The sequence below is a fragment of the Drosophila innubila genome, assembly GCF_004354385.1.
Source record: "Drosophila innubila isolate TH190305 chromosome 2L unlocalized genomic scaffold, UK_Dinn_1.0 4_B_2L, whole genome shotgun sequence".
Lineage (NCBI taxonomy): Eukaryota > Metazoa > Arthropoda > Insecta > Diptera > Drosophilidae > Drosophila > Drosophila innubila.
Window position 1 is genome coordinate 13,721,773 of NW_022995372.1, and position 21,666 is coordinate 13,743,438.

Sequence of the window (21,666 nt, forward strand, 5' to 3'; positions counted from 1 at the left end):
TGTTCATTTATTTCAAAGTTATTGCCAAATGAACTAAAATTTGAATTGTGCGCGTAATTTTGTGCTGGAAAACATCGATGTTTCGAAAGTTGCCAAATATCGATATTTGGCAGTACTGCATAACATCATATCGATGTGCATATCAGTTCATCATACAATTTTATATCGATGTTCATTTAATCTCAACTGCGTGTCGACACTTCTTTTTATTTAATTTAATTTTGAACTGTAAAACAACGCTGTGCGTTTTAGCTTCATTGTGCGGGTAAGTTTACTCTATTATCAAAATACATGTAACGAAATTAACAGAGTGTTAGTTCATAGAGGTTTTAAAGCTTTTCAAGCAACTGCAGCTGCTCTTTTCACAACTGATGTGTTGCTTACTTTCTTCATATGATTGTGTACGTGAGGAGGGGGTTCCAAATTAAAATAGAGAAAAAGTGCGCTCGCAATGGATATTAACCTAATTTGCCTGTGAGATGCCCGCAATTGTCTACATGTCTATGTTTCTGTGAATAAATAGAATATGCAGCTCGCCATCACCGCCAATAAATATAAGTTGCCGGCTCTTTCACTGTTGCTACGTGTTGCCCAAAAACGGAAGTCCCCAATTCGAGAGTAAATTTATTGTTTCATTTTTGACATTTTCCTAGAGTCATGCAAAGGCTGCAAGTGTAATGTATGTACATATGTGCACTTTGATACGCGCTCTGCTTTTTGCTGTGTCATTAAACTGCTTATTTAATATCTACACATGCACACAAAACATACAAGTGTAAGGTGTTTTAAGTATCAAAAGTTCAGCAATGCCAATCAGCGCAATCAGATGTCACACACTGTGACACTGTGTGGCACACAGTACGCACACCTTGTTCTCAATTCTGTGACTGCCACTACTGACGTGTTCCTCGTGGCCCGCACGTGACGTCATTTGTTTAGGTATATTTAACTAAATTTCATAATGTTAGGCTTGATTAAACCACCAAAGTACAAACTGTCTTAAATTTGCATACATACATATATCCAATTTCAGAACTCAACAAATGAACATTTATATGTTCAATTCTGTGTATGCACAGTATGTCAAGAAATTACTTTGACAAACAGGCAAAAGATAACATTTAACTTTGTATCACTTCTTCTATTATACTTGTTAAACAACATACATAAATAATAATTTTTGTTAAGATAGGCTATTTAAAAAAATTAAAATATGTATTTTAATTTGCCAAAAAAAGTTTTATTATTGTTTATAATTTTATTTATAGTTCTTAAAACAAGCTAAAACAAATAGTGAATTTACCAATTTATAAAAAAATAATAAAATATCCTCATATAATTATCAAAGACAAAAGAATTACTTGACATACTGTATATCAAGTGCGCAACTTGACCCAGTTTCAATAAAGGACATTGCAAACTTAAATCAATATCCATTTCACCTGCCAATATGCATACTATGTAAACTGATGTCCTTAATGACCAACTGTTCGATTCTCTCTCTATTTGAATAATTATTCACATTGGTTATGCATTTGTGTTTACAGTTTTCCGCCAGTTTCCCATTAATTTTTGCTACGCTGCGCCGTCGCAGTTTTTACTCTCTCTCTCTCTGTCTCCCATTCTCTCTCTTTGTTACGCCCCCTCTCTGGCTGTCTGCCACCTGTTTGGCCATTGTTACGTGTCTGTTTGTTGTTGTTTTGTTGACTTTGTGACTGTGAAATAGCTGTCGTATATCTGTAGCAGTTGCACAATTTTTGTATTTATCTTTGAAAATCTGTTCATTTTACCAAGTTCAATAAAAATATGTTCATTTCCCAATTCTAAAAAATAGTGAAATCTTTAGTTATATCTTTCGGAAAGATCTTGTAACGCTTACAAGTTGTACATTTGCGCTTCTAATTGACACTCATTGTTTTCTCAAACTTCCAAAGAGAGTTAAGTGCCACAAGCCAAGTCAGATTCAAACATTAACGCCTCTTTGGCCATGCTGGACACGCCTTTGCCGTTAACTGAATGTGTGTGCAACTTTCCATTCGACTGGTTTTAGTTTTTACGGTCAACAACACGCAATGTCTATGTAAATTTCAATTAAAATCGCTTACCATTTAAAAAGACCCTACGAGTGTGATTCATAAACTATTCGTTCTGAGGTTAAGTGTTTTTATAGCAATTTTAAAGTAGGTAAAATAAAACTGGAAAGTGAAAACTGCACTCGAAAGTAGTTAAAATAAAAGCTGCGAAACAACCCTCGCTTGCCAGTGACACATTTACATTATTATTCAAGAAGATCATGCTGTTGCACTTTCTTTCCATTCTTTCTATTAAAATAATATAAAGTAAAGTTTATGCTGAAGTCAGTTAGTCTTTAGCCAGGGGAAATACTTCATTGGGTTCACTTTTTGAATTGTTGTTAGCTTGCAATTTTAAAAATTTCTCAAATTCTTTCTCACAAGTTGCGGTCGTATTTGTGGTCTATCATTATAACGAGCTTATCAGGCCAGCGATTAGCGACCTGCTGATAAGCAGCGTTTACTTTTTGTTTGCTCCGCCAGTCTGATAACGTTTTCTGATATTCTTCACTTGCTTGTTACCCAATTTCAGACAGAGAACAGGAATAATAAATATCAAACATGAGTACGGCAAATGAACAGCCACCGCGCTTTGATAGCGCCCAGGAAGATGCACCGCAAGCAGCTTCTAACAACACATCACAACAACAACAACAACAGCAGCAGGAACAGCAACAACAACACCAGCAGACACAAAATGCACCGGCTAAGCTTTTACAGCATTTCCAAACGAATCGCATCGACTCGGCGCTGTGGGCGCTTCGCCTGGTCGTCATTTTCTTCACCATCAGCTATGTGTTGCCCATTTTCACGTGAGTATAACAATGCAATAAATTCATCCAAGTGTGTAGAAACTCATCTGTCATCCTCATGCAGCTCACAGCAGAGCTCCTTCAACAAGGTACTGCTGGCAAATGCGGCAATTTCAGCGCTCCGTTTGCATCAACGAGTTCCGGCCTTCTCCTTTAGTCGCGAATTTCTGGCACGTCTGTTTGCCGAAGACTCGTGTCATTACATGATGTACTCGCTGATCTTCTTTAGCATTCGTCCCACGCTGCTGGTGCTGATCCCCGTTGTGCTCTACTCTGTGCTGCATGCGTCCAGCTATTCGCTCAAATTATTGGATGTATGTATAAATATTTGAATTATGTTTCAAATAACCTTTAAAAAATTCGATTAAAAATAAAATAGAAAAACTTTAATCTATTATTTGAGAAATTCAATTTAATAAGCATTTACTAATTAATTCTAATTCTTTAAATTTGTCAGTTTAAATTCTTTCGAAAATTAACGTTTTAAAAACAATTTTATCAGCGTAAAAACAAAAAAAAAAAAAAACAAATTTAATTGATAAATTAATATATTTTGTTGCTCTGAATTTTATCAAAATAATAATCATAGAAAATTTATTTTTTAATATCAAGAAAAAGGATTAGTCTTAAAATAAACTGTTTTATGTGTATTTTAGCTTAAACTATTCCTAACACATTTACTCTGCTTACAGCTGATTGGCCAAAACTCTTGGTGGGGTGCACGTTTCATAATCTCGATTGTGGAGTTCCAGGCAGCTAATATACTGAAGGCCACCGCTTTCTGCGAGATCTTCATTATGCCCTACGCTATTGTATTGACCTTTATGTATGTAAAATTATCACTATTATTTGATTCCTGTGCTGATGTTTGTTTTCTATTTTGTATTACAATAGGAGTCATGCTGGTCTGATGACACCCATCATCTACTATCACTATCTGGTCATGCGCTATAGCTCGCGTCGCAATCCCTATCCACGCACCGCTTTTGCCGAGCTGCGCATCACCTTTGAAGCGTTGGCCTCCCGCTCCCCGCCCGCAATTGGCAAAGTCATTCGCGGTGGCATTAGCTTCGTGAATCGTCTGGCACCACAGCCACAGCCGGCGCCAACGCAGTAAAGTAACAAACAACACACATCAACTACAATCAAGTGACAACATATAAGAACAGCATTACAAGCTAAATAAAAAAACAACAAACACACACACACATATATACTCAAATTTAAATGAGTTTAGGGTCCACACATTTTTAGCTGTAACCCAAATCAAATTTGTAACATTTTGAGTCCGTGTTTAAGATAAATTTATTGGTTTATACTGTATGTTAATGCATATATATATCTTCTACTATAACTATTCTCAATGAGTTTTGTTTCATTGTTCTTCTTTGAGCGTTAAGTTAAATTATAATCATTTGATTGAAAACTATTCCATAACTTGTACTTTCTTTTGCACCAATTTCAAATTTAACACTTGTATTATTATCGTTAATGTAGACAGTTTAATATATATGTCATTGTTGCATATTTTTTTTATTTTAAATTGAACAAATCTTGTAGAGATTAAGAGCAGAAGAAGAAGACACATTGATTGCATAGACAAAGTGCAAAAGTATTCATATTCATTGATGATGGCCACAGATGAGTTACATATTTATACGACAACATCAATATATATTTTCTTTACATTACATTACACACACAATGTAAGAAAAGAACAAGTAAAATTTAATAAAATTGTTTATGTTGGGATGTAATTATTTGAATTGTGACGTGATTATTCAATTTTGAATTAATTAAATTCATTTAAATGGAGCATCTTACAGAAAGATCGCATCTCTTGATAAGATAATTGATAATTGTAATTAATTAATATTAGATCATATTATTTCACTAAATATTAAATATTCACTTTTATATTAATTGAAATGAATAAATTATTTTCATAATTGAAAATTTGCATTTCTTGTTGAGCAATTCAAAGCAAATGTATATTTTTATTAATGGTAAAATATATAAATTGCAGAAATATTTTTTGAAATTAAATTTAACGTCTATTATGCCCAAATTAAATCAAATTCAGATATTGTGAATATTTTAATTATTTTTATTAGAAACGATAGTTCAAATAATCAATATGCCTAAAAGTAGGCACTTCTTTTTAAAATTCCACAAAAGCGGAAATACCCAGTTGAGGAATCCACTCTAGTAGAACAAGTAATTTATATTGTTTTATAGTTTTTCTCTTTATTTAATAGAACTAATATAAGTTTGTAAAAAGTTTACACTTTCCCTTTTAGTTTCCACACAATTGAAAGTGAAGTCTCATTGCAAGTTTGTTGTTCTCATACGTAAATTAACCAATTTAACAACAGTTTGTGATTGTGTATGCTTGAAGCATTTCAACTACCACCCAAAATGTCTGTTGAGTGGGGTAGATTGAGCTCCACTTCAACGAATGAATATTGCTTCCGATTCCCGATTTTCCCCCCACAAGTTCAATGAACTCTTCCAGCATTGGACGCTTTTCTTGTGCTGCGCCAAAAAGAACTTTTCATTCGAAGAAGGAGAAAGGGAGGAAAGCACAAGACTCACTTTCGTTTTTGGTGAGCGTGAGCTGGTGTGCGCAGGGAAATGGTTTTGGCCATTGGTGTTGGTCGCAAAAGGGGGAGAGGGGGCCATTCAACAGCATAGACAATGAGACAGCCAATGCTCCCGATATGAATGTGACTATGGATGTGGTTGTGGATGTGGTTGTGGTCGTGAATGTTCGAGAATCTGAGTCGTTGGCGTTGACGGTTTCATGGGGTTCTTGAACTTTCCCTATAGCTACATAGATTTGCTTTCGCTTGTTTTTCTCTTGGCTTTTCCAAAACATTTTTGGTAAAGATTATATTTCGTTTCAGTATTAAACGCTTTACGTGATGCATTTAATGTTGACGTTGTTGCTGTTGTTCTTTTTTTTCCGTTTATTTTGTGGCAGATTGATTTGTAGTTTCCGATTTTAAAGCACAGAGCTGGGGGACTTTGAACTGAAAGATTGTTCAAATTGGCTTTTAATTATGCACTTGGGCAAATCGTGTAGGTTTTACCACAATAGTTTATTAACAGAACTGTTTTGTTTGCTCTTTTAGCTTTGATGGTCTTAAGATACTTTAAACAACATAATGTTCTTATATCTTTTATACATTTCTAACAAAATCGAAATTTTTTTATATAGTGTTTGACTAAAAAATTGTTTTCTTTATCACAAATGTTTTCTAATTTTCCTTTGTTTTTATTTGTTTTATTAACATATGAATCAAATTTAGATACTAATTGTAGGCATTTGTAAAATCAACCTGAAATGAAATTATAGGTTGCATAATATAAAAAAATTATGAAATTGAAAAAATTTTATTCTTTTTTAATCTTAACAAGGGATAAAAAATCTTTAAGTTTCAGTTCTTGATCCGGGTAAATTGTATCTTTGTATCTAACCAGGTACTTGATCCACTATAATTACAAAAATTCTAATAATTTATAAATTCATATAAGAAAAAGCATATAGCGACTCTAAATGTGGGTCAAGCTAAGCCATGCAACAAAAATCAAATTGGACATGTATCTGGAGAGGGAGAAATTTCAGATACATTTACCACCATGATAATATGGCCTACCAATGCACAGCTTGGGACACGCATAAAATTTAAGTAGTCCCCGGAAAAGCTGATTATGCATTTCCACCCTAGCCTGAGCCCAGTTCAACTTGCTCCACAGACAAACAAAAAAACCCTAAGTGACATCATGACAGCAACGACGCCCCCCGACCTGTATCTATGTATCTAACTATCTATATCTAGTAAACACGCCACACAACTAGAAAACAGTTGCATTTGTTGTAAACAAAAAAAAATAAAAATTGAAAAGAGAATTAAATTAGATACAGAAAGTAAAAGCATAGCCCCTTTTTGGGGTTGTCCGTCCCCCAGACACTTGAAGCTCTTTCGCTGCCCAAAAGGTCTTTGAACTCATCGTCAAATGTTGTACTGAAAATGGGTCACGCAACGTTTTTCCAAATTTCCCTGTCGTCCATTTGGTGGTGGGTGTTTGTCTCTTCTTCCTAGAGCTCAAAGTTGTTGTTTCTCCGCCGAAAGTCAAAATCAATTTCAATTTCAATTGCATTGCGTAGTCGCTTCGAGTTTGCGCATTTTCAACAGCTGATTCAGGGGGTCAAAAGGGAAATTGTTTTTCTTTCGACTGTGTGAGTGAGTTTTATGCGCAAGTTTGGATTAGACTGTTTAACATTGAGGGTGACTTATGGATGTAGCTGGAAATAATCCAATCATTAGACTCTGACATCAAGTTTTAATGAAATTCTAAGCACCAAATAAAAAAACTGAAATGAAATAATTTATAAAATTTACAACTAAACTAATTAAAATTTAAATATGATATCCCCTTTTACAGCACTATATAGGCATATATATAACGTGTTATTTTGCCACATTTATCCTTAAGTTTATTACTTATAGATTACTTTTTTTTTTAAACAACACAAATTCGTAATAAAAAACACTCGCTCCGCTCTCAAACGTTTCAAATTTCCGTGCTCTCAAATGACAACGAAAGCAATAAACTAATGTCACTCATAAATTTCTCCGCCTAAATATATTATACATGTACTTGACTTGGCAGTCCAATCTTGTAAAGTACTCCAATTGGATTAAATGAGCAAGTAAAAAATTTCCCTGCTTAAATTTACTTGACTTGCACTCAAATATTTTAATGTACTCAACGTTAATTTCTCTCCAATTGGATTAAATGGGCAAGTCGTAAAATTTCCCTGCGTAAATATACTTGACTTGTACTCAAACAACTTGCACTCAAATCTAATAAAACACTCAACGTAAATTTCCCTCCAATTGGATTTGATAAGCATGACATAACCGGCTGGGAATTGTTTGCTCTTGCTTTGCGTGAGTGCGTGTGCGTGAGAATGAGTGTGAGCGTGCTTCTATGTGTATGTGTGTGTGTGTGTGCGTCTGGTTGTCGACATTTGTTGTTTTTGTTACACAAAATACAAGTGCATTTTGTGTGGGCCAGTGACCTCAAGTAACGGTATCCATAGTATTAGATAAGTTCGTGGACATGTGCGCAGGGCATTTCTCGTTGCTCCGTTATACGAATATTCTCTTTTATTATTCTTTATTTTCTATTCTGGTTTCTAATTCAGCCCGCAGTTCAGCTCATTTCCATTTTTGTGGGGCGTTCCTCTCTCCCGCTGATCACTTGGGAGCTTTCTTCTTCTTCTTGCTCGTTGTCTGATTAAGGGGATGCTGAACTCAAGTGTTGTTGTGATGGGGCTGAGTGTAAATTTACCTAGATAGCATTCTTGATATTTTAATTTATGGATTTTCTGTTTAAGTACCCCAACAGCATTTGTAGACTTTTATTTATATGATAATATTCAAACGCTTGGAATCTGTAAAGTTTCTTAAATTTGAAGTTTAAGTCTAGTTTTTTGTTATATTGTTAACAGTTTTGCCAAAGTTATGATAGTTCGAAGTTGGTCACACCTCTGACCTAGCAACATTACAAGTCAAAATATTTCTCAATTTTGACATGATTTTTAACAAGAAAACGAAATTTTCTAAATGAACAAAATTTGAAAGCAGAATGAATTTAGGGTCCAAGTCATGATCAAAATGACATTCTGCTTAAAAATCGGCAAAATTTTGACAAAGTTATGACAGTTTGAAGTTGGTCACACCTATGACCTAGCAACTTTACGAGTCAAAATATTTCTTAATTTTGACTTGATTTTTTACAAGAAAATGAAAGTCCTCAGAATCAAGTTTAAAGTGTCGTTATATTCTAATTACGATATAAGGAGTTGATTAAAATTGAAAGCTTGTGATTTATAATTTTGAATTTTCAAAATTTCAAAGGGGGGACCCTTACCATTAACGTGGAACCATGGCTATGATAGTCGAAAAATTATAAAATTTAAATTAAGAGACCGAATAGTGATCAAATTGGCATTCCGATTGAAAATCGGGTCAGTTTTCTTCAAGTTATGACAGTTGGAAGTTTGTCAACTCTTTGACCTAGCAACTTTACCTTATAAATTAGTGCCATAGTCAAAATTATATCTTATTATCGAGATTGTAAAAGGAACACCCGAGGGTCTTAGGTTTGAGCTCTTAACATTTTAAGTTCTTGTCCTTAGAAACAATGCCGGCCGGTTAAACCGCCCTCAAACAAGAAAACAACTCAAATGAAAACCAAGCAAACCAAAATATTTGACAGTAAGGCAATCAAATTTCCCTATCACCTACACACCACCCTCCTCGCATCCCTTCTCAAAAGGGGCAAAAGAAAGTCCCCCCGTCAAATCGAAGCAAGTGTTGCGCATGTCAATAGCCACAAAAGCGGACAACCCACCCTTGCCTTAAAGTCACCCCCCACAGAAGGAAGAGCTAGGGAAAATTTTGTGTCAAGAAAGTGAAAAGAAAATTGCAAGGTCATTGAACTTGAGCTAGAAGTGCGAGTAAAAGCTAAGCCGGAAAACTCAAAGAGGCTAAAACCGCAGCAAACCCAAACCAACCCCAAAAAAGCGAAAGGAAATTTTTTTTTGGCTATGGCCAGAAAACATATGCATAGGCTAAAATGCGAGGGTGGCTCGCACACCTTGAACGGGTGGGGGGAGTTTTGGGTGGGTGGCAATTTGACACACATCTGAGCATAAAAACAGATAAAAACCGGAATTGAGAGCATAAAACGCGAACAGGCTGCGAAATAAAACGATGTACAAGTTTTTCGGTTTATTCCCGTTTTTGGTCTAGGCCTGGCTATCTAAATCGTAAAATTTCTAATTTATGTCACTTACATTTGGCTATTATTTGTGTGTTGGCCAACAACTTTTCAAGCGACATGCCGCTTGTAATCTACTTAATGCGGCCTTAATTATGGGGCTCAACTTGGGTTAAACAGTAAGGGATGAGAGATCAACAGAATTATTTTGGAAACAGATAATAGCTGGTATAACCACAAATTGTCATAGTCTGAATATCTTGATTCTTAATGACACAGTTGATCTTAAAAAAATAAATAAATTACCTAAATAATAAAAAAGGAACTTCCGATCCAACATCTCATATATGCCCTTGAGCTTAACATTAAATTACATAAATATTCTAGATGTGTATGTACAATAAATAAAATATTAAGCTTTTTAATTACGCAAATAAACTGAGATTATTTTGCATACTATATATTTTTATAGAGTCAACCGACTTATAGCAATGGAAAATTTATAATTAAGGGTATCGTTAGAAAAAATTAGAACTATATATTTTTGAACGGCATTTCTCCGCCGCCAAATTATGTAGAAATGAAATGCACAAGTTAAAATTCAATTTAATTAGCATAAAATTTACCATGTTTTTTAGCTATCTTAAGAATTTCATTGTGATTGGTTAATAAACATATAAGATGTTCAAGAAAATATTTCATATTTAGCACGAATTTGTCAGTATTTTTTAAGATATCTCAATGATGCACAGGGTATTTCGCAGTCGATTGTATTTACTAAAATATTCTAAATAGATTGTACATTAAATATTTATTTAATAAAATGGGCTAATCATTTAGATTTTATTTTTATATTATTCAATTACGTCGTATTATCGCATAAAAATCGATTATCATCTTTAATGTGCTACGTTTTTTCTTCCTTCTCATTTTCCAGCTGCTGTCATAGAGTGAGGAAACGGGAGAGAAAAGTGGGAAATGGTTAAATGTCTTCAGGCGAAAATAGGCGGACCCAAGTGCCACAAACCATAAAGTTTGTCATGCAATTGTCTTTCGGGGCTTATTCATTGGCTGCGTAATTTGAATGGATTCCAAGTGACTGACATTTTAACACACACATATATTCGCACATATGTTCATATATTTACATGGATTCATTACGGTAATTTTTCTTGATTTTTATTTGCATTTTGTTTGTTTATTTTCCTTGTGAAAACGCAAATAAATTCTACTTACGGATGCTTTGGCGGGATTCTTCAGAAAAATTTGTTGAGATTTAAATGTCGAGAGGAAAAACTATAAATAATGGACCAAGCACACATCTTCATGAAAATTAATAAAAATTAAAATGTCATCTCCGCAACATCTTTACGCCTACTTATTTTCCTACACTAGACGACCTTCAAAGCAATGAGACCTTATCGGTGTTGTTTCTGAGTGAATTGCCCTAACATCTGTCAGGTTGTACTGACTTACTCATTTTTCTAAACTGTAGATGACAAGCAGAATTTAGTTGTGAAGTGGGCTAAAATGGTAACCTTTATAAATTGCTTAAAAGCTTACACTATAACAACTAGTTTCTTGAATAACTTTTATATTTATAACCCGAACACAATGCATTTTTCAGATTAGCTAGTAGATAACATACTTAAAATATATATACTCTTATTAAATAAATTAAATAACAATTAATCTGTGTGGGTTATGTGTTTAATATACAGAAAGCTATTTTTTACGTGTAATATCAATTAAATTATATTATACTTTTTTATCAATTTGTAATCCCAATTTATTTTTTTTAATTATTCTTCATCAATAAAAATGCCTAAGGATGCTTAGATCATGCTATAAAATTCAAATTATTTTTTTACGATCAGTTTGTGACTTTAATGAAGATTCACTCATTAGGTATGACAAAGCCAAACTATTATATAGGGAAATGTATTTATAATACATTGTAAAACATTGTTAAAGTCGATTTTAATTTACTGTATTTTGCTTATATGGAAAAAAGATGAGTTAAGCTTTATTTTAGAAACTCTACTCGTAAGTCGCAGTAGACTGACATCAGAGGCTTCTTATCGAAGGCAATAATTTCAAAAATAGGGACTTTACCTAATAGTTAGGGGTGATTTTTTCACGCATAAATCAAGGGAGCCCTTTCGATACTTTGGAATCTTTAGTAATCGTATGCAATATATTTGCATTCTATATTGCATTTGAGTTCGACAACACGTTTCGGCAATTAGCATTAACCGTGCAATGGCACCGGAACCGGGAAAAATAATATTGCATTATATATATGCACAAATATATATGTATACTACTGCAGTCTTTAAATTGTAGAGCGTGCCATAAATAATACAACCTATTGCATTTTACATTTAAAGTCGTCGGCGCGTGTTATGACGATCGAACGAACGGCGATCGGTAAAAACGACGAAGCCCCAGAGAGCACTACGAGCAAGAGAGAGAGAGAGCGAAAGATTTTCTGAGTCAATGTACGACAGATTGGCCTTGTTAGTTGTCAAGGTTGTTCCAAATAAAACTACGTATACAGTAGGTATCGACGTTATATAGCACTATACGTAAGTGCATCGTTGCGGACATTACTTTATGCCCACATTGCGCGAAGTTCATGAATATTTACAAAGCTGGAAAGCCATTCTGGATAGGTGGGTTTTACGTAAGCCTTTGGGACTGATAGGACCCCAAGTGCCTACAATTATAATCGGTCTTTGATTTTTGATTGTTCGTTGTATCGGAAATTAAGTAGCAATATTGTTGCATTCTAATTTTGAGGGTCGAAAATTGAAAACCCGTTTTCGTCAATTATTTGATTTACATTGTTGTGACTAGTCTAGAACATTAATTAGCACTTATTGCAAAGAGATAATGTTTAAACAACGTTTGTATCTATAAAAATAGAAGTATTGTAGACTGCTGTATTACGTATGTATGTTTGTATTCCCTTTGAGAGCTTCTAGAACGTCAAATATTTTTTTCTATAGCGTAGGTCGTTTTTTTATTCGCTTATTTCGATGTAACGTTACTTTCCTTATCTTAATATCCACTTGGCAAATAAAAACTGCGTTTAACCGAAACGGAAATTGGCACTTCATGCTTAACGACAGCGCAATAATTTACACATAATACAATGCGAGTCACTTAAATAGGGTCAACGGAAATGTTTTTATCTAAAATAAAGAGTGGAGTTTTTCTGTAGTATCAGTTCACCTTGCAATGTTACATTAATTTAAAACTATTAATAATTTACAAATTTTTAATTTTTTTTAATTTTAATTTTTGACTTCAAAAATATTTTTGTTACACCTTTGATTTTCAAATAATTTTTTTTTAACTAAAACAATTTTTCTTATAATAAAATGTGCTAGGAGAATGGGTTAACAAGTGCATTAATCAATCGTAGTCTATCTACGTACATATGTATATGATTCAGACTGTAAAAACATGCATAAATATTCACGTACAGAAATAAATTGAATTTCAGCATGGTCGACATGTCTACAGTACTTAAGATTATGGTAAATACCAAAATAATAGCCTTATGTGTATTTATACGTAGGGCACTTGATATGTACCTTATCATTTGGAGCTTACGAAAATGCTTACGGATGTTTATAATTTATAGTCAACTTCGCAATTATAAAATAGTAAAAAATGCAAAGAATGTTTTCTTGACTTTTATCATTATCAGTATCATTTTTATTATCCAAAATATATATGTATATAATTTTTTATTTAATTGGAATTAAAATAGTATATGGCCTGAAACACTTGCATACTGTTATGATAATCTTGTTTTTTGCTATTAAAACTTGTGAATGGGTTAAATAGTACAGTTATCGCTAATTATCGAGAGTTTATCGCAACCAGTGGTAGATCTAATCAAAGTGCGCATCGCATATGTATGTACATATATTTTGCAAACTGCAATTGAGTGAATGATGACTTAAGAGACCGACAATGTGGGCGCGTCAACATGTTTAAAAATACATAACTGTAAACATTGAAAGTAGCCGAAAATAAAATTGAAAATTAATGCAAGTTACTTGAGAACACTCACAAACACACTCACATAGACACACACACACACACACAGACAAGAGGCAAGTGCAGGCCACGCGCAACTGTAAAGCAAACAACAAAACTCAAACCATATCAACAAAAACTACTTACATACATACATACAGGGGACTATAAAAAGCCGTTTCATACACACATGTACATATATGTAGTTATCATAGTGCTAGAGCGATCGAACGAGAGAGAGAGAGAGAGCTAGTGACATGTGCATGCGATAAAATGCAACGTGTAATATTCGCTTTGGAGGCCGTAACAGTGTTTTCAACAAAAGACTACGAACATCACATAGACAAATGCAAGAGGATGTGCCATAGTTTTCAACGCACGTGTCGACGGTCAATGAACCGCGCAAGAAACCAGATGAACACACCGAGAGAGAGAGAGAGAGAGCGAAGCACCAATAGCAGCGGGGAGGTTAAACGAATGCAGCAACAAAAGCGATTGGAAGGTACGAGTGCATAGTACGTGTATGTGAGCAGCAAGATAGAGAGAGTGTGAGAGTGAACAAGTTTTCTATATTTTTTGCCATTGCCGTTGCCGCGTGTAATGCAGTTATTATTGACGCAGTCTGGCAGTCGACACTCCCACTGTTGTTATTGTTGTTGTTCTTACCAGGGACTGTTAACATGACGAGTTTGATTATATAAATTACAATATAGTTATTATTTTAAATGTGAAATGATTAGCTTATAATATAATAAAAAGTAATCATTATTTTTGAGCAAAAATAATAATTAAATCTTATTAAAGTTAAAGTTATAAATGAATAATTTTTTTTATTTAGAAATAAAAAAAATGATCAGTATTTACAGTCCCTGGTTTTTACTGCTGCTGATGTCGCATTATTTTGTTAATTGATTTGTAGCTCATTTGCAGTACACCACCTACAACAACGAATATGTCTCGTTTGGGGCTTGTAAAAATATAATATGCATAAATATCAGAAACGTATGCAAATTGTTAACTGCTGGGGAGACATTAGCTCAACGCTTTTACAATTTAAAATGTGAATGTGCAGCAACCATTGCCAACGCTAGTTAAAAATTAAAAAAATAAAAACAGCTGCTCGAAACTACAATAAATAGCTTGACATACTAAAATGCAAAGCTGTTTTGTAATCATGCGATATTCGAGTGACAATACACATGTTAACATACATATATATGTATATATGTACATACATACATATGTATGTATGTGTTGCAAAGAATCTTGTCGCTGAGAAGCGAAGTTTCCAGCTTCTTTCCTGCACCTTCGTTGGTGTGGGTTAACAGGCTGCCAGGTAATGCGATGAAGGAGTTGCCAGATCAAATTTTTCGCTGCTTTCACTTGCATTGCATACATTACACGAATTTTTAAATTGATTTAAGGGGGCAGCAGATAACAGTATCTCATTGAATCGAGACTAATTATTTGGAAAACTCGTTCATAGTTTCAAACATATAAGATATAAGATGATTTTTAAATTTAAATCATTCAAAATGGGCAAAAAAGTGTATATTGTGTTTAGCAGAATGCATGTAACATGCAGAAGGGGGCGTAGCAGACCCACAAAAGTATATATATTCTTGATTGAGCCATGTCCGTCTGTCCGTCTGTCTGTCCGTCCGCCCGTCTGTTTGAACGCGTTGATTTCAGAGACCATAAGAGCTAGAGACTTCAAACTTGGTATGTAGGTTTCTGGATACCATAGGCAGATCAAGTTTGTTTTTATTTTTGGATCGGATTACTATATCATATAACTGCCATAGGAACGATACATCAAAAATGAAATTTTAGTATGAAAAATTTTTTTTTGCTTGCTGAGATATCAGAACCAAACTGATAAAATATGCATCTGGGCTGGTATTATACATCCTGACCGAATTTGGTTAATATCGGTTAGCTATATCATTTAGCTGCCATAGGAACGATAGATCGAAAATAAAGTTTTAGTATGAAAAACTTCTTTGTTTTTTGAAATTTTTCAACCAATCTGACACAATATACATCTGCGAGGGTAATATACATCCTGATTAAATTTTGTTCAAATCGGCGTACTTTATCTTATAGCTAGAGAAGCTCAGTCGAAAACCAAGTTTTAGTATGAAAAAGAATTTTGTTTTTTGAGATATCTTAACCAAACTGAGAGAATATGCATTTAAGTTGTTGTTATACATCCTGATCAAATTTGGTCAAGATCGGTTTCCTATGTCATATAGCTGCCATAGGAACAATCGGTCGAAAATCAACTTTCGGAACAGAGTACCTGAACACAGGGTATCCTACTATCGAGCGTGCTCGACTGTCACCGCCCACTGGTTTATTTATGTAAATAATAAATTTTCAATTATTCATATAAAAAACCATTTGCAATTAATTATTTTTTAATTTAAATTATAAATCTGCATGTAGTGTAATACGCTGCAATTCATGTTGATAAATCCATGTAAACGGTAACCTGTTTTACCTGTAACTAAACTAGTTAGACAAAGTATATCTTGTTGATTGCTTTAAATAGCTCGAGCTTATTTTAAGAATTAGCAATAGAAAATATATAGCTGGGCCCTTCACATAGATACATGTTTGTATTTAATTATTCCATTTACTCCTACGTGTGAAGCCTGTAACAACTATAACAATAGAAATAACAAAAGCCTCCGACTGACACTGACATTGAATTTTATACCAAGTGCATCTATAAATGTATGTGTATATACATACATATATACATACATATTTGTTAAATATGAAACGAACTAGCGCAAAGCAAATATTTTCAATTTTCCGTTTGGCACAATACTTTCTCTCTCGGTCTCTCTCTATCCTCATCCTACATTGCCATACGTAAACAAATAAATGAAAATAACAAAATTGCATCAGTTTTTGAAAAATAACATGCGCAAGATTCAAATTACTCTCGAAATAAATTGCTGTAAATTTAATTATGCAATGCACTGTCAACTGATAAGCTGATGACGTAGACATTTGCAGCTTCTTTTTTTTTGGTTTATACAACAATGTGAAATGGTGCGTATACGTAATAAGGAAATCTTGGAACTTGCTTTATTTAATTTTGTTATCTAGGATAAACAATTTGGTTATTCAAGATAGATTCGTGGTGAAATACTCGTAGTGATAATAATAACCGTAATTATAATAATCTTTGCTGTGATATAATAGAGACTATTCATTTGTAACGCAATTAAGGTAGGCCTCAAATATACATTTATAAATCTACATACTATAAACAAATAAAGTTTGATTTATATAAAAATGTATATAGATCAACATATGAAATTGTAAAATATATTCTGTTTTGTTTTTAAAAATTACCTGTTAAAGTCCCGAAACAAATGTAATTTGTTGTCAATTGCACTTATTTATTTTTATAATGTGTTGTATTGATTGTATAAAAGTTAGGGTTCAAGTTTTTAATATAATTTTTAAATTTTTGGTTTAATTTATTAATTTTAAAAATGCTGTTACGACCTTACAATACTCTACCCTAATACTCACATATGTTTCTAAGTGTATTGTGTGACATAATGGCCAATACTGCAACAGACAGATAAGATAAGTAAAGTCAGCGACCAACTAAAGGTCTCTTGGCCAATTGCCACACTGCTCGAAATCAAAACAGAACATTTTTATGATATATAGTCTACAGTAGTTACGATTATTTACAATGTTACCTTTATCAGATTGGTCAAAACACGCGCCCATTGGACCCATTATCTAAGACAATAGAATAACAGAAGGGACTTGTGATGAAAATGAAGTGACTCATGGAACTGCAGACCCCATTAACAACTGTATTTACCCCCAATTCCGAGAAACGCTGCAATATCACAGCGTGCTTACCATAAACTCACTGTCCCAAGGTGTCAAGGCCCAGGAATGCCGCCCGGAAACGAGTCCAATTAAATGGCAATTGGCAACACTAAATGGGGAATTTTCTTTATCGAAATACTCGACCACTTCAACTCGTTACTGTTTTCCCATGAAAAACTTGGCAAAGCCAAAAATTATTATTATTCATTATTATTATAAATTGTTATTATAATATTTTAAGTGTAAGATAGAAATCAATATTAGTACTTTGCAAATACGAAATACAGCAATCCGACCCTAAACCAAGGATTTTTAAAGAATTTTATACTTAGCATAATATACAAAGTATAATATAAATATAAAGAAATCGCCATAGATATAAGATATAGATATATAATAGTGTCATCGACAATAAAATCAGACCTCGAGTCAGTAAAAGTCACCTCTGTAAGATTAAAAAAAATAATAATAAAATCTCGTCAGTAACCTATTCTAACTTTATTTTAATAATATTACTGTCTAGATTTACCACAAATGTTTAATATAACAATAAAAATCAAATAACAACATTACCTAACAATTTTATCTACAACAAAAAAAAAAAAAACGTTCAATAGTGGAACATAATTGTGTACTTTAACAACTTAAAGTTACTTAATTTTTTAATCAACTCAATATTTAAAAATATGAATCCTGTAATCCCATTATGAAATTTTGAACAATATTTTTTCAGACAACCGTCTTAAGAATAACCTACAGTAATGTTGGATAATTTTAAGTAAAATTTTTGACTAGGATTTTATAGATTTAGATACAACTGCCCCAAAATAGCTCTTAAATATTTAACTATTTATATACAGGTACACTACTATTTAATGTTTTTAGCTTAAATAAAATGGTAACGAACATGAGTTTTAGTGTTGAGTGTTTCTCGAAGTCGCGTCAATTCTACTCGATCTTTAATAGAGAATAGAAAAGTGCAAACGTTTTAAAAAATAAAAATAATAATAAAATACGATCGCAAATTGCAATATATTGCTGGGGACTTGCATTAAATGGAACATAGTATTTGGATGCATATTCGCCCACCTTGTCTAATGATTCAACCTGCTGGCAGCTGCCCAGACGCAGACAGATACAACGTACACATCTGCCACATGCAACTATGAGCGAATGGCAACACAAGATACATTCAGGCACAGTTCGTATCTGCCGGATACAAAAAAGACAGCGAACGAACGAGAACGAATGAGGTAGACGAAAAGTGAGAGGCAGACATGCAACAAACTCTTGACTGCCTGCCTCCTCTGCATGTGCAGCATGTGTCGAAAACTCGTGCACGTCCTCCGCTGGCAGCTGTTGAAAACCGGTGCACGTCCGCCATGCGAGCAACTTTTGCTGTTACTGCTGCTTTTGTCGTTGCCCTTTGCAACAAGCAACGACAGCGACAACGACAGCGCAGCGTCGACGCCAGCGTTGCAGACATTTTGGGTGTGAGTTTTATTTGATGCTTTTTTTTTGTTGGCTCGCTGCTGTTTCTGTTGGTGTTGGTCGTTGCCAAAAAGGGATGAAGCTCGAATTTATTGCACCGCCTAAAAACGGACGCCCACCGCAGCAGCAGCAGCAGCAGCAGTAAAAGCCGTGACAGAGCCAGCTGCGGCGTTGACTGCGAACGCTGGCAGCGGAAACGCTTGACGCCAGTGTCAGTTGAAAGCTTGCTGCTGTCCTCTGTCGCTGCCGCTGCCTCTGCTTTCGCTGCAGTCACTGCTGCTGCTGCTGTTTGCCACTGCAAATATTAAAATTTCTCAATATTTCGCCGAATTTTGGAGAACTTCTTCTTTGCCAGCGACTTTTATTTATGTGCAATAATGTTTAATTTTTCTGTTACTGTTGTTGTCTGCAGAACGAAAGAAATCTCGGGTCAATATTCTCCTTATAATAACAACCAAATAACGACTGCACTTAAGGGGAGAAACGTAGACAGAATTAAAAGAGATGCGAGAGGTAAAATTAAAGAGATGGGGTAGGGGCATAAAAAGGGCGAATGCAACAGCAACAATGGCCATATACATGGGGCATTGACTTTGGGAGTGTTTATATATTTTCAAATAAAATTTAATCGTAGATATTTCGATATTACAAAAACATTATTTGTGATTGGCATTTTTGACAAAATTTAAATATTATAGATTATATAAAAATATCGAAAACTTGATTTTAAACTAAATACTAAACAAAAGCAAGAAGAAAAAGATTTGTAATAAAAGTACGAATGTACATTAGGGTGCATCGATTTTTTTCAAAAAAAAATGTTAAGCCAAATTTGTAATCTACGCTCAATTCTAAGATGTGTGTTCACCAAGAAACCAACGTTTTAAGTTCACAATTTTTGTGTGTTTTAGTCCTTGCATGGATAAAAATTATGTTATAGTGAAAACTGGACCTTTTATTTTATAAAATTTCAAATGTCCTGGTCATAGCAAGAGTTTTAATACTGAACTTTTCAGGATCAGACTTAAAGTTCTAAAGACATGGTATTAATAACATGCCAAAAATTTAAAAAAAATAAATTTTACAACTGATTGATTATTTTGATTATAGAACTATGGTTTTCTGGTGAAAACATAGATTAAAAAATATAGTTACTATTTTTCAATTTTTTTTGGGCCCATACAAATTAATGCACCCTTATGTAAATATTTTGTGATTACAATTGCGTTTCAAATTATAATAGAAAAAGTTTAACAACCTTAAGTAAGTGTCAAGTTAAAAATAGAACAACGTTTAAAATTACAACAATATTGATATTATCTTTAGCAAAAATATCGCAATCAAATATATCAGTATTCCGAAAAAGTTCGTAAATTAAGCCTTGTTTATTTATGGATTCTTAAGTCGACAGTGATTTTGGATTAATCATAGCGAAACTACACACTTTTATTTGTTTGTTTTTTAATCTTCGATTAGTAAGCATTGTAGTTTCAAAAACGCTATCAGTATTGCGTCTTGCACTTTGTATCGTGTGATCTTTAAACTTTGATTAACTTGAGCATTTTTCCAATACATTAACAATGCAAATCATGCTAACAAATCACAAATAGAACATAGATACACACATGCATACATACTTAGTAAGTAATTTACACACACATGGCTACGTCACCAAAAATCTGCCAATACACAAAAGAGTCAAAAACAACTGACCAAATACAAGAAACAACATCGACAGCAACAACAACTACAACAACAACAAGAAAAACATTTGCGATAAAGAACCAAAGCAAAAGCTAAACCTACAACAACAATGCACAAATTTCATTCGTATGCGTAGATATCATAATAAAAATTTTATTGAGTAAGCTGAGCGCGTTTGTCGTCGCTGCTGCTGCTTCTGCTGCGAACGCGTCGCTGTCGACGCCAACGCAACACAATGCCAATTGCCGAAAAAACCCAAACAACAACAACAAACGCAGCAAAGACAAATTCACTGCGGCCGAAAACCAAAAAAAAACGTCCTCAGCAGCAGCTGTCTCAAATGCCGGCTCATACACTCACACACACACACACGCACGCACGCATTTACATAGTCACTCATTCTTGCACACACACAGTGCTTTCATTCTTCAGTTGTCGCAGCCGCTGCCGCTGCCGCTGCCAAAGCCAACGCCAACGTCAGCTGCGCAGCCAAAGCTGCGTTGCTGCTTGCTGCTCGCTGCGCTGCCAGCGTGTTGTTCTCGGCAAATTTTGAACGCTGGCCGCCATTTCGTATTTCTCAGCGAGCTGGCGACGCGTCAACACAGTGAACGCAGAGAACTTTCAATAGTATTAGAAAGCTTTTAACCGTGCAAAACTTAACAATTAACAATTAATAGAAATCAAATAAAAGCAAATCGTCAACGCTATCTAAACTTTTTGCCTTATTGTTTAGTGTTTATTCAAATCAAAATCAACGCTAATAACTAAAAAACTAGTAAATGTTTTAAATTATTTTTCTTCAACAAAAAGTGCAATTCTTAAATCAATTTGTGTTTTATTATTATATAAATGGTAATTTGTTTGTTTAACAA

At 33.9% G+C, this 21,666-nt stretch overlaps 1 protein-coding gene and 1 long non-coding RNA gene across 4 annotated transcripts; one reads left to right on the forward strand and one right to left on the reverse strand.

Annotated features, from left to right (window-relative positions):
- Nucleotides 1–142: 142 nt before the first annotated feature.
- On the forward strand, nucleotides 143–20,855 carry LOC117779722 (Krueppel homolog 2). Of its 3 annotated transcripts, XM_034616018.1 has the most exons (7): nucleotides 143–265; nucleotides 2,605–2,884; nucleotides 2,949–3,198; nucleotides 3,577–3,710; nucleotides 3,779–4,019; nucleotides 13,917–13,924; nucleotides 20,829–20,855. In XM_034616018.1, exons 2-5 carry the CDS (start codon nucleotides 2,634–2,636, stop codon nucleotides 3,999–4,001), a joined length of 858 nt encoding a protein of 285 aa, XP_034471909.1. In that variant the 5' UTR covers nucleotides 143–265; nucleotides 2,605–2,633; the 3' UTR covers nucleotides 4,002–4,019; nucleotides 13,917–13,924; nucleotides 20,829–20,855. The 3 variants fall into 3 exon arrangements, with proteins under 3 accessions (XP_034471909.1, XP_034471910.1, XP_034471908.1); XM_034616019.1 differs by lacking the exon at nucleotides 13,917–13,924 and having other exon boundaries at nucleotides 3,779–4,020; nucleotides 20,829–20,852; XM_034616017.1 differs by lacking the exons at nucleotides 13,917–13,924; nucleotides 20,829–20,855 and having other exon boundaries at nucleotides 3,779–4,641.
- LOC117779738 lies at nucleotides 10,609–11,034 on the reverse strand. Its single transcript, XR_004617029.1, has 2 exons — nucleotides 10,810–11,034; nucleotides 10,609–10,750 (listed from the first exon to the last, which is right to left on the reverse strand). It is a non-coding gene; the product is annotated as an uncharacterized LOC117779738 (long non-coding RNA).
- Nucleotides 20,856–21,666: the final 811 nt, after the last annotated feature.